The sequence below is a fragment of the Equus quagga genome, chromosome 15, assembly GCF_021613505.1.
Source record: "Equus quagga isolate Etosha38 chromosome 15, UCLA_HA_Equagga_1.0, whole genome shotgun sequence".
NCBI classification, from domain to species: Eukaryota; Metazoa; Chordata; class Mammalia; order Perissodactyla; family Equidae; genus Equus; species Equus quagga.
In genome coordinates this window covers 63,858,005-63,875,077 of record NC_060281.1, presented here as the reverse complement: position 1 = coordinate 63,875,077, position 17,073 = coordinate 63,858,005, and the positions used below count along the sequence as shown (strand labels likewise).

Sequence of the window (17,073 nt, the reverse complement as noted above, 5' to 3'; positions counted from 1 at the left end):
CCCACCCCTCCTCGGAGCCTCGGCTCCCCGGGGTCTGTCCCACCCACACCTCCTCCGAGCCTCGTCTCTCAAGTCCCGAGGTGGTTCTGAGGAACGAGTCTAGCGATGTGGACAGTGCCTGGCACACAGAGTGGCCCAACGTGGTCATTTTCAGTCCTAGACGGAGGGCTTGGACCTCTCTGTAGGGCTGTCATCCTTGTTTCCCACTCTCAGTTTCTGAAGCCTTGAATTGGATGATGGAGTATTGATCCTGTTTTTGCCTAACAGCTGAGAGAGATGGATGTGGGTGCCTGAAGAATGATGGCCAAGTCCTTTAAAAGGGTCTCTTTGCAGGGAAGATGTGCAAGGACATGGTTAGGAGACGTCTTGAATAGTAACATGAGCCTCCAGGGGTCTTGGGTCAGTACCTGGTCACTAGCCACATGTCCTGTGGAGCACCTGAAATATGGCTTCTGTGATCAGGAAACAATTGTTAGTCTTACAAAGCAGTGCAGATATTTTTATTATTGTTTATTTGTTGAAATGATAGTATTTTTGGTACATTGGGTTAAATAAAGTAAGTAATTGAAATTTTCCCTGCTTCTTTTTACTTTTTAATTGTGGCTACTTGGAGATTTAAAAACACGTATGTTGCTGGTCTGTTTTTATTGCACAGCACTGCTCTGGAGTCTGGGAGTGGCCATTATGGATGGTTTACCCAGTCCCAGCTCCTTACTACTTGATACTTTGCTCTGAGTGAGGGGGAACAGAACTAATATTTATTTTTAGCCCAGGTGTATCAGGAACTTCATAGGGATTCATTTCTTTCACCTTTCATTTTTAAAAAATAAACTTATTTTAGAATAGTTGGAGATTTACAGAAAGATTGCAGAGGTAATAGAGGTCCTGTGTATTCCACACCTAGGCTCCTCTGTTGTTAACATCTTATGCTAGTATGGTACGCTTGTCACAGTCAGTGAGCCAGTCAGTATTGATATGTTATTAACTGTCGTCCATACTTTACTGAGATTTCCTCACTTTTCACCTATTGTCCATTGTCTCTTCCAGGATGCTACATGACAGTTGATCCTCATGTCTCCTCAGGCTCCTCTTGGCTTTGAGAGTTGCTCACACTTCCCTTATCTTGATGACCGTGACAGTTTTGAGGAGTGCTGGTCAGGGATCTTATAGATTGTCTCTCAATTTGGATGTGTCTGTTTTTCTCATGATTAAACCAGTTCATGTTCTCTTTTTTAAACATCAGTACAATCTTCCAAATTTCTTACATCTTTTTAAGGAAACAGATTCACTCTGAGGTTAAAGGATTTGCTTGAGGTAGAACTGGACTCCAGCTTTATTGGTTGAAGCTGTATTTAGTCACCAAGTGTAAATGCTGGAAAGTTCCAGAGCCTCATCCAGTGAAATCTCCAGCCTCTTCCTGGGGAACTTCATCCAGTCCAGGCTCCCTGTGTCTGTGCCTGTAGCTCCCAGATGTCTTCTCTGGCTCAGCCCTAGGCTCCCACATGCGTGCCAAGGCAGCATCTTGGCCTGGTTGTATTATGGGCACCCCAGGCTCACATGGCCCCAGCAGAACCCTTGAATTGGCACTACTCCCCTCAAAACTTTCCTTCCGCCACTCTGTCTCAGCCAAGTGCATTCTTTTCTCAGCTCTGCCTTTTATTAACTTCAGTTCCGTGAGCCACCAGATATGCCTGTCATCTTTGCTGTGGCTGTCCCCACCCCATCAGCTCTTCAACATTCCAGCAGCACCTCCAGTAAACTTTCTGTGATAAGAAGGTTTTCTTCCTTACTGTCCAATGTGATAACCACTCTCCCATGTGCATTTAAAATGTGTTCAGTGTGACTGGGGAAATAAAGTTTTAATTTTATTTAATTTTCATTGTTTTGAATTTAAGTAATCACATGGCTAGTCGCTACTAGTGGACAGCACAGTTGCAGACTCTGCTTCAGTGTCCCCTTCAGCAAGGCCATAGTGGCTGCCCTGTGGGCACGTCCTACCTGCCCTCCCACAGCCACGCCTTCCTGTTACCTGGTTCCACTTTCTCCACGTCACTGATCTCTGTGCTGTTATTGCCTCTCCTCACTAGAATGTAAGTTGCACAAGGGCTTCACTTGTCTGTCTTGTTCACCATCCAGTCGCCCAGAACGGGCCTGGCAGCGCTCAGCTCTGTTCTGAATGAGATGTGCTCCAAGAAGCTGGCCTCTCTAGGGCCGGTGGCAGAGAACAGAGTGCCGAGGGCACTGGCTTCTCCCCTGTGCTTTCCCAAGATGGAAAGACCATCTTGTCAGAAATATCCAGGGTGATTTGTAAACAGGAGTCGCAAGGACATACCGTCTCATATTTCAACATTAGGCGAGAACCACTGTCCCTGGTCAACCTGCGGAAGAGGAACCTGGAATCTGGAGAAGAGGAACTGGCATCCAGGCTGGACCACTACAAAGCCAAGGCCACGCGGCACATCTTCCTCATCAGGCACTCCCAGTACCATGTGGATGCCTCCCTGGAAAAGGACCGCACTCTGACGCCCCTGGGTATGTGCTGGGGGTTCCTTGGACCTGTGTCAGGGACTTGGCCCAGATTCGAGCACTGTCATTGTCAGTAGTTATCACCCTAACTCCGATACATCAGAGGCTTCAAAAACGTCCTCAGCTTAAAAAATATGATGGTGGATCTTGCTTGCAGGCAGTAGAATCCAAAGCACACAGCAGAGGCCTCTGTGGTCCCTGATGCTCTGCAAGGCAGCAGACCATGTGCACTGTTGTGCTTGAGTTAATTTTTTGCTGAAGATCCTTATACAGCACTTGCAGATGTCTATTTAGAGTCTGCTTCATAGAAATAAACAGGTGAGACTGAGTGATAGCAGCTGTCCCTGTGGCAGAGGTGTGTGTGGCTTTTGCAGTTTCTTGTTGTCATGAACAGTGCTGCTGCGCGTGTCCTTCAACCTTGGTCTCTGTGGCCGGGTGCAAGGGTTTCCACAGGAGAAATTCCTAGGAAAGGAAATGCAGGGTGGTCTGAGGTAGCATTTAAATTTTTAAAAGTTTCTTTGTTGAATGGGATATTACCCATTTGTGTGCACATTAAAGAATTCAGATGGTACAAAGGGGATAGTGCCCCTCTTGTGGGTCCAGGTTCCTGGTACACAAATGGGAAGTGAAGCCCTGTCTGCAAGTGTCACCACATTCAGCTGAATCTGACTTTCTGAGGGCATTTTCAACTAGATTCTAAGACATATTTGAGAAAAGCCATTTGTATTTGTACCCAGTCTGTACTTGGTGACATGGAGGCCGTCAGGTCTCTGTGTGTTGATATCTACGATGGTTGTACAGCTGGTGGGTCACTGGCATGTTGAGACACGGTCATTGGACAAAGTTGAGTAAGAACGGTGTGAGGGACCCAGAAACAGCAACAGAAAGTAGTAAACAGGCCCCAGCCAAACTAGTAGTCCCCAGTCTTGGTCACTGTTTTGAATGTTTTTTCTAATGGGGCTGAAGGTAACTGGATTATCTCGATTTTACCTGTTGAATTCCTGGCCTCGTCTTGTCGCTACCCCTAATGCTACTTGGTAAGGACTGAAGCATTTGTAAGGTAAACAAAAGGACTCCAGTTTTTTGAATTCTCCAGTGTATTTCACCTCCCAGGTCGTGAACAGGCTGAACTAACTGGTCTCCGACTTGCAAGCTTGGGGTTGAAGTTTAATAAAATTGTCCATTCCTCCATGACCCGCGCAGTGGAAACCACTGACATCATCAGCAAACACCTGCCAGGTGAGTGCCTGTCTGGGTTCCTCTGCAGCAAAGGGAGGGAGCAGGCGCGCTGAGTCTCCCTGCTTCTCTGCAGGCGTCTGCAAGGTCAGCACAGACCTGCTCAGGGAAGGTGCCCCCATCGAGCCCGACCCGCCCGTGTCTCACTGGAAGCCAGAGGCTGTGGTAAAAACGTCCCCCCAACGGTGGTCTTCCTCCCTGGGGAGCAGCCTCCACTCTGTCCTCCTTGGCTCACTCTCCCCACCCCTTCCTCTCACTCCTGCTCTCGCAGTGGCGGGCCATCCTTTTCCTGACCTCGGCATGGCCTCTGTGCCGCCTCCATGCTCATCATTCTTTCCTTTACCCGCTAGCAGTATTACGAAGATGGAGCCCGGATTGAGGCCGCCTTCCGGAACTACATCCACCGGGCAGACGCCAAGCAGCAGGAGGACAGTTACGAGATCTTCATCTGCCACGCCAATGTCATCCGCTACATCGTATGCAGGTGAGGGGTCTTAGCCAGGCGCCCTGGCCAAGCTTCCTCCTGCCAGCCGGCCTGCTCCTCGTCTTTCCTCTGCTCGTGGCCTCGACGCTTTCCCCGGGGCCTAGTCACTCGTCAGGCAGAATCTCTGTTAGGAGTTTCTCATGACTATTGCATTTGGGGAATAGCAGACATGGTCTGCTCATCCCAGTGCGTCCTGGCCACAGTCGATGGCCTTTCCCGGTGATGCTGAGGTGGTCCTTTGGTTAAGGCGCTGTGTGCACTGGACTTTTCACACTGTGAAGTCATTATTTTCCCCTTGGTGATTGATAAGCATCTTGGGAGCCAAGGCTCACATCCCGTTCCCCTCAGACATTCCAGTGGGTTTTAGCACCTGTTGGTAATCCTGCCACAACAGTCACTACAGTGGTGTTTGCCTAGTGGTGGTTTCGTGTTTCCTTTTGTTTATCAATTGGAATTCTTTTTAAGACCTGACTCTTACCCTCCATATATTTCTTAAATTTTTTTTTTTTTTAAAGATTTTATTTTTTTCCTTTTTCTCCTCAAAGCCCCCCGGTACATAGTTGTATATTCTTCGTTGTGGGTCCTTCTAGTTGTGGCATGTGGGACGCTGCCTCAGCGTGGTTTGATGAGCAGTGCCATGTCCGCGCCCAGGATTCAAACCAATGAAACACTGGGCTGCTTGCAGTGGAGTGCGCGAACTTAACCACTCGGCCATGGGGCCAGCCCCTTACCCTCCATATATTTCTTTGTATGATTATGGACTCCTGGACCTTGATTTTGGGCTGCGGGTTATAATCCGTTACCACATTAGTCACTTCGCTGCTCCAGTTGCTGCAGCCTCGGCTGTTGGGAACTCCTTCTGGAGCTCCTGTGTCCTGTGGACCTGCCCCTGCTTCCTGGCACCACAGAAAGTTCCAGGGCCCTTTTAAGTGACGCCTGCCCTGAGTGGTAGCCACGTGTCACAGAGGGCCCTGTAGGGGGGAAGGCCAGCTGGGTGCATCTGTTTGACAAGATCCTACTTAGTGTAAAATTTGAAATAACTGGAACCCTGCCTCCCCCTGGATCCGTTAGAAAGCATTTGTTGGGAGCTTCAGTAGCTGAGGGGTTCCTCTTGTGTGACGATGAGCTTGGCAGTGGCAAGACAGGATACAGCATAGCCAGCAGGCCTGTGGTGCTGTCTGAAGACAGGCCCAGGATCTCTGCTCACTGCGTTAGACCCTTGGGCCTGTCCCAGGGCTGTGGGGGGCCACGCTCACCACTCCCCCACCCCTCCACGAGAAGCCCAAGGCGGGGAATGGGGGGCAGTGCCTGTGTCAGGGGAGCCGGGGTTCTCAGCTCGCTTATGGGGCCTCCAAGCCAGATCGAGTGCTGCTGGGGAAGGGGGTGGGCATCGGATGGGCAGGCCCCTGGCTCCACGCCCTCAGCCACAATGCTCCTGGGAGGCAGTCCCAGGGCTCCTGGCTCGGCACCATCCTGTGTGCTGCCCTGGGCGCCCAAGAGGACCTGGGTGACTTCTGTGCTGTGTAAACACTGTGTTGCTCCTATCCTGGGAGAAGGCGACCTAAGCGGTCACTAGCAGGTGACCTCGGTGCTGAAAACACACCCAAAGTAACTGGGGACTTGGAGGGGAGGCTGCCTGTGTTGGGTGTGGGGCTCCGAGGAGCCAAAGCACTACCAAGACACGCGAGGCGCTCTGCTGCTGATTCAGGAGAGTGCTCTGGGAAGTGTGAGGCATGACACGGAGAAGACTGAGACAGCGTGAAGGCAGTTATTCCTCTGAGTCCACAAAACTCAGGGAAGATGTCAGCTGACGGCTGCAAGGTAAGCCACAGGGATGCCACTGTCTGCCAACGCTCTGAGGCATAAGGGATGTCTGGTGACTCAGATGGAAGCGACAGCAATTCTGGGCTTTTCAGCAAATATTAACTGTGCCTAAAAAGCATTAAGAGTGTTAACCTGCTGAGGGGTTGTGGATAACACCAACCTCCAGCCCTCCCTGGGGAGAATGGAGCAGGAAGGGCTCTGTCACTGTTGGCTGCCCCCACCCCTTTTGTTACATTGGAAAACCAGAAATTAAATCGTGCACAGTTGTACGAATTGGTGTATTTCTGACTCACATGCAAATCTTGAGTTGCGTTGATCTCCTGCCCCAGAGAGGGGCTGGGCTGCCACTTTACCCCATATTGGATGGGTTGGCATCGCCTGGCAGCTCCTTCCTGAGAAATCCCTTGCTTGAAATGGGAGGGACTTAGTGATGTTGGTCCCAGCCCTGAGGTCGGCTCTGAGACTTCTCACCTGGGGTCGGGTGGTGGTAGATTTGCCAAGACCTCGGCCCATTTCAAAAACAAGGCCCCCATTCTAGCCTGTTCTTTCTTCTTCCCCAGGGCGCTGCAGTTCCCTCCAGAAGGCTGGCTCCGCCTTTCCCTCAACAACGGCAGCATTACTCACCTGGTGGTCCGGCCTGATGGCCGAGTGGCACTCAGGACCCTCGGGGACACGGGGTTCATGCCTCCTGATAAGATCTCCCGCTCCTGAGGGCTGCCTTGAGGCTCCGCTTTCCTCCTCAGCCCCCTGCCCGGCTCCAGTGTGGGTGCCGCCAAGAACACGGGCTCCTTCCCTCTGTCTTCCCTCCACAGGCTACTTTTCATTTCTCCAGGACGAGGTGGCAGAAAAGTAGAAATATGTAAAATGCAGCATTTTAGCACTCCTGGCCCAGCATGGACAAGGGAACGTTCAGATCGGCCTGATTTCTTGCACAGGGTTTTCTGCCTTTCTCTCATCTACCAGGACGAGCCTGTGCAGTTTAAGGAGGCCTGTTTCAGGGACTGGACAAGGCCTCACAGATGCCATCACTGCGGGCACCGCAGCAGATCCACACCAAGGGGTCTCTGGTCGTGACCACAGCTTGCCAGGTGACCCCCCCTCGACACTCCATCAGCAAAGCCCAACAGGCACGAGGGACTCGGAGCAGGTGCCAGCGCTTCTCTTTCGCTTCATGCATTCTCTTCACTTCTTAAAACCCTTTTGTCAAATATTTATCAAAGATTTTCCTCATCTGGGTTCTTGCTTTGAAAACCAATCTCTCCCTCTAACGCCACACACCTGACACTGCTGGACGTGAGCTCCCTGTGCCTTAGGCTTTTCAGGCACGCAGAAGCACCTTGGCAGGTGACGGAGGTGACATGCCGGCTGGCCTCATGGGACAGAGGCTGGGTGGTGATGGCCCAGGAGAGGGTCCTGTTTCCATAAAAGATCCGACCATTCAATCTTTGTTTTCCTCTGGCTGTTAATCTTTTATGCTTATGGATCAAACTGTTTAGACATAATATGTAAATCTCAAATGTTCTGTTAATTTAGGAAAAACTACAATTTCTATAAAGTGGTTATGAGCATTTTCTGTAATCACTGCAACTAATTGGGATATTTGATCCATTTCTGTGTCAACTTTGGAAATAAATAAAAAATAAATTTTATTTTACTGTTTTTTCCAAGTACTAACTGAATGTTTGTTTTAAAGAAAACAGGAAGCCCATGTAGTGCAACGAACAGCAGCCCCAAACTTGCTGAAACAGCTTCGGCAGAAAGCTCTTTCCGCACTATTTTGTGTCTCCAGGGCTGGTGGCTTTGCCCAGGTATGCGCCCCCCCAGGGTCCTCTGTGAGGCTCTGACCCAGGACAGTGAACTTGATAAATGGTTCTCTAGAACCAGCAACCACACACCATTTTCTAGAAATAGTTTTGACAAATAAGCCAGGGGCCGTGTCAACTTCTAAAACCACAAGGTGACGGGCACTCTCATTTCACTTCACGTGCAAATGAAGCCGGGGAAGGAAGGGCCTCACATCCCACATGGACTCTGAGCCTTGGACTCTCGGGCCTAGGACACCTCAAGGTAAGTAGGTGGGTTCTCTTCCCGGTTTCCTCAAGGGGTCTACAAGGCCACCTCACTGTCCTTTCTGCAGACATGCCTTTTCAGTGACATTTCTGCCCTTTACACTTGACCTTTGAGAAACAGCAGCATTCTAAAAACCAGAAACAAGCCCACCTGGGGTGTGGAGCGGACAGACCACCCAGCCGAGAGCAGGAGAGGGGGTGTTTGGATGGGGTCAGGCACAGGGGCCTGGTGATGTCATCGTAGACACTGTTCCCTGAGATGGGACAGGTGACTGAAGATTTTGGAAATGTCCATAATGATACCTGCACACCACAAACCTGTGTAATACGAGGGAACCTGAACTGACATCTGGGAGTCCGTCCTACCTACCGTGTTGTGTTGCTGTTTGTTCCCCAATGTTTTCTTTTGAGACAGTCAGGAAAGGAACTTAACTGGAGAATACTACAGGTTTTTACACACAAATGCAAAATGTCTAAGATATAAGAAGAGAACGTGCCCTGAACAGCCCAGTGAGCAGAACCGGCGGAGGAAAACAGCACAGGGCCGCATCCGATGATGTTTGAAACCACTCTGACATGGCAGCTATCCCTCAACCTGTCAATTCCCCTGAAAGCTGTGAAAGTTTCTGGAAACATCCAAAAATGATTGCAGAGGATTTGTGTGTGGTCCTTGCCACGTGCGGCAGGCTCTCACTTCAGAAGACTGCGGCGCCCACGTCCCCCCCAAGAAGTGAACTGGGGCTTCCCAGGGCCCTCTCGCACCGCAGCCCACAGCCTGGCACCCGCCCACCTCACTGCGGCCGAGGGCTCCCATCACCTCCTCCAAACGAGGAAATGACAGCCAAGTCTTCGCCCCACAGGAGAGGCTTCCCCTTTCCATGGGCAGTTAGGAAATCTGTGCTAGTTTAACTTACACCAGAAAGTTTTCCACAACTGTGTTAGGAATCAAAGGGGCCAAAAAACAGCCAATAAACTACTCTCAGGTTAATATATTATTTCCTCAAAAAACACTACTTAAGATTTTACTAAAAAGTGCATTTTGCCTGGCACAGGTGAAAGAGGTTTTTCTGAAAGCTTAGAATTATTACCACATGGTTTAAAAAATAATTTATTTCACTGAATAGCTCAAAAAAGAACACAAAAACCACCATAGCAGACACGACAATACATTCACTGGAAGCAGGGCCACCTTCTATAAATGAATAAATAGTCAAAGAAATCCCAGAACTTCAGAAAACAGGAACAGCAGTCTGCAAAATTAGGGCAAAAACACCATTTTAATTTCCATCTGAATATTTACAACAATATACAGGACAGTATGGCAAGATCTTAGAGGAAACAGGTTATGACTGTGAATATAACATCTGTATTCCGATTTCTGTTGAGAACAAAGGTGCCTTTTAAAAATGCCGTTGGTCTTTAGAAGAGAATGTGTTTTTCTGTCTTATATCTAGATTCCACTGCTACACAAGTGGAAACACCCTGTGTAACAACCTTTTGAATTTTAAAATCTAAATCTTGATTCCATATTCCTGACCTGTCTTGTTATCACGTGAAAGAAATAAGCTATTTTAAATACAAGTTTCAATGTACAAGTTTTAAGAACAAAACTTAAACGAGGAGAAAGAATCTCACTTACCTCCACTTAGCATCACTGCCTATTCCCAAAAAGCAAGTTGAGGAAAATCAAAAATGATTTACAAAAGGCACTGAAGTCAGCAAGAGCCCTAGTAGAGTTTTTATTTGGATAAAACACTGGAAACGCTCAGAGACGTCTGCTTGTGTGGTTTGTAACACCGGGAGGAAACCAGCCCTTGCTGTTGCTCGGTCTTGGGCATCCTCGTGGTGCTCAGTGCTGTGTGTGCCCCAGGGTCTGTGCACACACCCTCTGGAAGGTGACAGCCAAGGTGAAGACTAAACTAAACCGCGCTCAAGTCACTGAACTGGGTCTCAAAGCTGTCAAAGTCAACCTCTAGTTCCTGTACTAAAACATGACGCTCTTTTATAATCGAATTGAAATGAGTTCTAAAATAGGGAATAAATTTCAAACCTAGGGACCAACGTACAGCTCATTTTATTACCACTAAATTGTCAACTCAATCAAGTCCACTGTGAAAGCTCAAGCACTGGTGAGAAGGAAGAACACCTTCTAGTGACTGCTGCTGAGTTCCGTGTGACTACCTGCCCAACTCCCAGTGGCTACAAGACTTTTCCCAAGAAAAAAGGAAGTTTTATATTCTGGCCACTAATTAAAATGTTTTTAATGACCCAAATTATAAATATCATTGCAAGTGTAAGACACAGTCAAGGTTCATTTACTCCTGGACATCCATCCCCCTTACCAAGTCATCTAACCAAGTGGGATGGACTGGCAAAGCAAAGAGGATTTTCTATCATGAACTAGAAAGTCAAATACCCTCCCCAGAAAAGAGGAGGGCATAAAACTAATCTTGGCTTTAAGAAGTGAGGTGCAGGGAGGTGCTGCTGCTGCCACCGTGGCCAACCTCTCCTTTGGGCGCGCACTCGGATTTCCCGGCACAAACTGCGTTGGAACCCCTCCTCCGTTACACCCGCGACCAGGAACAGCACACTGAAGTCTGTATCGTGACCACATTGATGGTTTTCAGAAAATTTTTATCTGAGGTTGCTTTCATCAACTTTTCCCAAAATATCAAAAATCTAAATTTTTTACAGAATATTTGCATTTTCTAAAATTCTTTTACCCTCAAAATGAAGACTAATAAATTCATCAGACAAAAATTTTCTGTGAAATTTTAACAATAAACATAGTACCCTTCTTTCCTTAAAAATGACGACTGAAAGAAGAGCCCAACAGTGGCGGCGGCCCTACAAGGTGGCAAGCTGGGCCAAGCGAGCCATCCTGCGGAGGTGGGCCCCGTTTGCAGGGCTGTAGCGCCCAGGGCTGCCCAGCCCAGGGGAGTGGGGGAGGGGACCAGGCTTCCCGGGGCTGCAGCTGTGAGGGCCACTGAGCTCCGGCAGCTGAGACTTCACCTTCCCTTTCAGGGCGGGGCTTGGCCAGCTGAGGAAACAAGAAAGGTCTGTCAGCAGGTGGGGAGAGCAGGGGCTATAGACAGGACCTGGGCCCCTATGCCTGAGCCCGGGCACCACTGGGGCTCTGAGAAGAGGAGCTTCGCACCTCAGAACCACAGGCCCTGAAGATTAAAAGCTCACACAGTTTTCCATAAGAATCCCATGTGACCCTGACCAGGAATCCTGGCTGCTTCCACCCCTGAGCCTGACACCTTGTGCCACCAGCCACAGCCACACATCAGGGGGGCTACACGTTAGCCTGGCTAACAGGCTGCCAGTGTTCTAGGTGAACCACTACATTCACATGAATTGGAATTGGAGCATTCCAGAAGCTAGCTACCAGCAACCCCCACATAACAGACAGACTGTCCTCTCCAGGGCCCGTCGGTACCTCTGTCTGTCAGAGGGTGAGAAGCACAGGACAGCACTCTTCCATCTGTGCACGGCTGGGTACTGGTGAGGGTCCACGTTTGCACACTCCAGAGCTGCCAAAACATCCCGATCCAGTTTTGATGGCTCCTCTCTAGAAGGCACAAAAAAAGAAGTGATAGAAAAAGTGGAAACACCTGTGACTAAAAACGCAGCCTTCCAACAGCAATGCTTTTTTTTTTTTTGAGGAAGATTAGCCCTGAGCTAACTACTGCCAATCCTCCTCTTTTTGCTGAGGAAGACTGGCCCTGAGCTAACATCTGTGCTCATCTTCCTCTACTTTATATGTGAGACACCTGCCACACATGGCTTTTTGCCAAGCAGTGCCATGTCTGCACCAGGGATCGGAACCAGCGAACCCTGGGCCGCCGAGAAGTGGAACATGCGAACCTAACCGCTGCGCCACTGGGCCAGCCCCCTTGCAATGCATTCATAACTCAAAAACCTAGCATAGGAACAGAACAGCTGCAGGAACACGTCCGGTCCTCAGGAAGCAGCTGTCGGGGCTGTGACCCAGGTTACAGAGGAGCCAAGGCTGGTTCCAGAGAGGATGTACCGTCCCACAGAAACGGTGGAGGTGGTGCCAGAGGAGGGTGCCCCTGGGACCCACCCCTGCACATTTCACTCCCACAGACCGTCAACCAGAAGGCTGGGGACAGTCCACCATCTGGGAGACTGACCCCGAGACGGTCTTTCTTCCTAAACAAACTAAATACTTAGGAAGGTTCCAGTCATTCTGTGGGGGCGATGACTCCCCTGGGAAGTACAGCAGACATAAAGACGAGCATGAAAGGAGGACACTGTGTCTACCCACTTGGAAGACCACTGATGTACACCAAGAAGCTACAAACTCACGAGAGAGGTGGGAACTACAAGTGCACATCCAATCAGGTTGTGGGCAGAGAGAAGGTTGAAGAGAATTACAACCATGTCACATGCGCTCGCACCGCCCTACTCCATGTGACACGTGCACAGATCCCACTCCTCCAGAATCACACACCAACACACATGCGCAACTCATACCCAGAAAGGAAGAGCCTCTGGATGGGCTCCTTTGTGGCGGGGACCCTTGACGGCTCCAAGGACACAGAACTGCAGCCATGCTGCGCCTCGTGCCTGGGACTGTCGGGACCCAGGCACATCTTAGCAATCCCGGCTGACATTTCACCCTCTGTCCTTATTTGATTATTGCCAAGTTTGCCAGCAGCAGGAGGTTCTAACGAGTCACTTTCTACTGCGTCCATTCCTGATGTCAGGATCTTCTTATCTCTAGTTTTCATACTTTTATTTGGTGTCTTAGAAAAGCTACTTCCTAGATTCTGCAAATTCAGTTTATCGAACTCAACAGCCAAGCCAGAGACAGGTGACAGGAGGGCTTCCTCCTGGCTCGGGGCCTTTGGCGTCTTGCCACCCAGGGGGCTACAAAGCCCATTTCTGCTGCTGTGGGGACTGGTCGGGGATGCAGCTTCTGCAAGGTCTGTCTTCTGCCCCAAGGAAAGGATTTCACACCCTGAGTCTCCAAAAGCACCGACTGTGGGCTGGGTGTTGCTTCGAGCTGTGTTTTGCCGATTTTTTATCTCTTCCAAGCTCATGTCGTCATCCTCATCTAGAAACGCCCTCACGGAGATGGAGTTGCTGCACTTCCTGCGACGGCCTGTGAGGGAGAGAGAGCAGCTGTGGATGACAGGAAACCCCGGGATGCCCGCTCAGCACCACCGCGAATCCCTGCAGCCCGCGGAAGCCCACTCTCTCGTTCAAAGCCTCCTCCTCAGACTCCAGACAGGAAACCACCTGTGCTGCCCCCTTGGAAAAGGTAAGCAGGACCTGCCAACAGAAATACAGCCTCCAGGCCGAGTTCTCCCCCTTCAAAAGCAGGAAAGTGAGGAGAAAGCCAAGTCGAGGGTACGCACTCATGGGGGACAGGAGAGCACTTGGCACCTCTCGTCTGATCTGCTAGGACGTCAGGAGCACTCACAGCATGAGGAACAGAGAGGAGCAGCAGGGGTCACTCGTTCACACGGACTCACTTCTTGGTCCGAGTCCCAGAGCCCTGGGACGTGCTGTGTGTCCTTACCGAGGGCAGAGGCGTTCTGACACCAGGCTTCGTCTTCTCCTGTGTCCTGTTGGGGCTTTTTGCCCACTTCTTGCTGAGTAAGGTATTCTTCTAGTTTTTGCAGGCCCTCCTGGGAAGACAGATCAACAAAGCAGCCCAGAAAGTCCCAGTACTCGACCCAGGGATACCCCAGTTCATGAGCCAGCTCCCTGTAAGAATAAAGCACACACGTCACTTGTGAAACCAGAACAGAAGCTCACAGAACTGACTGCAAAGAAAACGGCACTTTATGCTGGAAGTGCTGCACCAACAGCAGCAGACCTGGTTACGTTTTATCAGTTATCCTAAGTCGGGGTAAACTGGTGCTTGCGTTTTGAGGCAGCGCTCGCGACAGTCTCACCCATGGAGCTCTGCCAGGTTAGGAGCGAGCCAGGGTGACCGCGACCACAACTCCACTCACAAGCAAACCTGAGAGGAGGAGGGCTAAGCAGACTCCACAGGCAGATGGACCTTCGGGTTTTCATAAAACTACTGTATAAAGTTGGATACGATTATGGGTTTGGCCAGGCACATAAAAATAGAGAAGTCCTTCTCAGGTTCCAGTTGTAAACCTGAAACTAGGCACATATTTTGAGAACAAGTTCTAAAACAATTCACTGAAGTTTTATTTGATTACAGTATAATTTAGCTTCTTGACTGTGGAAAAAACACTTTCCAAGGACTTTTTTCCTAGTAGTTTCCAGCCTACCTCTTGTGTTTTACTTTCTCCTTCAGTGCCAAGGCAACACCCACTGTGGGCACCTCACACAAAGCACTGCCTCTGAACACCAACTCCCTGACAGACGCTGCGTGTGGGGCAGGGCTGTTCCAACAGAATCTCGCGCTACACAAACGGCAGCGTGTGCAACGTTTGCAAGGAGTGAGACCTCACGACAAGGGTCTAAAGTCTCCCAGTAAACGCTTCCTGGGAACTGTTACTGTGAAGGCCATTGTAACAAGTTTCCTCTTCTATCCACAAGTAAGCAACAGCACACCAAACGACTCCACACCAGCTCTTTGTCACTTGGTGCCATGCCCTTGAAGTACCTTCCCACTCTCTCAATGCCTCTTTCTGGGTCCGATTTCCTGACATTGTGAAAGAAGCCTGCTTTCTCTCGAGGCGGGGTTTTCCAGAGTCTCCGAAAATCTTCTGCCTATGAAGAGAAAATGTGTTGAGCTATGCTACGTACCAAGTCACCAGGCAACACGAAGAACCTCCAGCATCACAGAGCTATCTGGTGCCTTCCAGTGTCCCTCCTCCATCTCCTGACAGACCCTGGGCAACGCGCCCACCTGTCTTGCTGTGTTCTGACGGAGGTGAAGAGGGACTCTGACAAGGCTCCATAAAGCAGGGGCCCCTTTCTTCCTGTGGCCCGGGCTGGGGTCTGAGGGTCAGAGCTGCACCACGTGGCCCTGAGGATGACGCAAGGCCTTGAGGCAGACACTGCAGAGCTGCCACCCCAAGGGCCTCAAGTCATTTTCTCATTACACGAGAGGAAAACAAATGTTTATGCTTTTAAGTCATTCTTACTAGTTTTATGTTTTATGCAAGTGAATCTAACCCTAAGTGATATCACTGGTTTTTGGAGACATCTTCATAGTTGCAGGTAACTAATTATTTAGAACATTTTTAATGAGAAGATAGATTACATACAGATCAGTGTATGAGATACCGCAATCCAGAAGGTGAACTGCAGAGTTTGCAAATGGAAGTTTCTTAGTGACAATACAAGTCCAACAATACTGGAATGGACAGCCTAGTTGGACTGGCAATGAACTGTGAGAAGGGCCATCAACACACGGGAGAGCCAAGTGACAATGGTGTGGGGGAGGGTGAGCCCAGGGAAACATCGCTTCTATGAAGTGTGGGCTCACCACACCCACCCTGACAGGGTCAAAATACTCTTGTTTCTCCAGCAAATGTTCTGAAGCCTCACTGCCAGCTCACTGGGGTTCCATGGGACCTGGTCTCCAAGACCAAACACAGAGCGAAGAGGCGAGAACACCCAGCACTTCTGGCAGGGACTGGTAGGAGCTGGTTCCAGAAGCTTCCACAGCAGCTCACCTTGGATGGACTCAGAGGCCCTGCAAAAGCTCGCAGGGTCAAAATGGGGTCTCTGGGGCTGCTTCCACCATGGCCAACGTGCGGGGCCTCGGCCGTCTGGTCTGAAGACCACAGCTCCCCGATCACCGGAGAAGACGTGTCCTCTGCTCTCAGGAGCGGCACATAGTAGTGACCTAGGGGAGACACACCAGGGCTACACACATCTGTGCAGGTGAGTCCTCACCTGAGGGGGTGTGTCCAGCACTGGGTCAGCAGCCCAAGAAACAACACATTCGTTACACCACAGGCTTTGCAAGTGATTTCATGATAATAATAATAGTAAAAAGGCTGCAAAAGCTCTGAAGCTGAAGAACCTGGGCAAGAGACCAGTTTGTCCCACACTCACTCACGGAGCCCTGCATTCTTCCTCTGCTGGGAAGAAAAAAGGAAAAAGGAAGTGGGAGCAACGAACAAGTCCTCACCCCCAGATACTTAAAAGGATAGAGAGGCAGGACCTGTGTGAACAAGATTAGCCTAAGTGGGAGCTTGAGAGATGTTAAAAAGAAGTTACATTTTAACTCCTCTCCCTTCCCAATTCCCTACCGTTTTCTGTATGTTACAATTTTGTATCATCGAATACACATCTCTCAACAGACCAGAACATCAGGACTCTGATGTGAAATCAGGAAAGAACAAAGGTAGGGTGCAGTGAGATCACGCCGGAGGGAGCAGCAAGAAAGCACCCAGAGACAATGCGCAAACGCACAGCTGTGGCTGTCATGTGCCAGTAAAACTTTATTTACAAAAGCAGGCGGGCCGGATAGGCATGTGCCAACCTCTGCTTCAAATGGAGACCAGCAGGAATTTGGATAGGAATGGAAACCAAGAGAGAAGGAAAGACAGGCAAACAGGAGAGGCCAAAGGGCATCAACTATCTGCTGCAATGTCGCTGGCGAGCAGACCACCAGACTTCCGGCTAGAGATGGCAGGGAAAGGCATTTCTGCCGCCATCTTCTCCAACTCACTGGAAACAACAGAGGAAGATGGTGGGAGCAACCCCTTTCTGAAACCAGCCATCTCCACACTCCTGAAGCCTGCAAGCTAGGAGGTACAGGTGCCAAGTCCTAGAAGCCGTTGGCCAGAGGAGCAAGGCCCCAGGAAGTTGAGGCGAACCTCCAGACCTGAGCAGGAAGGACTGTCCCGACAGGTCACGGTCTTGAAAAGCTGAGCCAGTAATTCAACTCTAGGTCTAGAGTGATGAGATCCAGTGCCGGAGAGGCTGCAAGAGAGGTGAGGACTGTGGAGGGAACTGAGGGAG

General features: G+C 50.0%; 2 protein-coding genes across 3 annotated transcripts in view; one reads left to right on the top strand and one right to left on the bottom strand.

Annotated features, from left to right (window-relative positions):
* Nucleotides 1–7,729, top strand: part of PGAM5 (PGAM family member 5, mitochondrial serine/threonine protein phosphatase) — an 8,174-nt gene extending 445 nt beyond the window's left edge. Inside the window, exons 2-6 of one of the 2 annotated variants that reach the window (XM_046639759.1) lie at nt 2,354–2,532; nt 3,640–3,765; nt 3,839–3,927; nt 4,116–4,246; nt 6,631–7,729. In XM_046639759.1, the coding sequence (XP_046495715.1) occupies nt 2,354–2,532; nt 3,640–3,765; nt 3,839–3,927; nt 4,116–4,246; nt 6,631–6,781 (676 nt within the window). In that variant the 3' untranslated portion in view covers nt 6,782–7,729. Of the gene's footprint in view, nt 1–2,353; nt 2,533–3,639; nt 3,766–3,838; nt 3,928–4,112; nt 4,247–6,630 lie in introns of both variants that reach the window. The other variant, XM_046639758.1, reaches the window with a different exon arrangement.
* Nucleotides 7,730–9,231: 1,502 nt separating this feature from the next.
* Nucleotides 9,232–17,073, bottom strand: part of ANKLE2 (ankyrin repeat and LEM domain containing 2) — a 30,777-nt gene continuing 22,935 nt past the window's right edge. Inside the window, exons 8-13 of the mRNA XM_046639789.1 lie at nt 15,777–15,949; nt 14,759–14,865; nt 13,694–13,881; nt 12,643–13,273; nt 11,582–11,713; nt 9,232–11,179 (exon numbers count right to left, since the gene is read on the bottom strand). Of these exons, the coding sequence (XP_046495745.1) occupies nt 10,987–11,179; nt 11,582–11,713; nt 12,643–13,273; nt 13,694–13,881; nt 14,759–14,865; nt 15,777–15,949 (1,424 nt within the window). The 3' untranslated portion in view covers nt 9,232–10,986. The remainder of the gene's footprint in view (nt 11,180–11,581; nt 11,714–12,642; nt 13,274–13,693; nt 13,882–14,758; nt 14,866–15,776; nt 15,950–17,073) is intronic.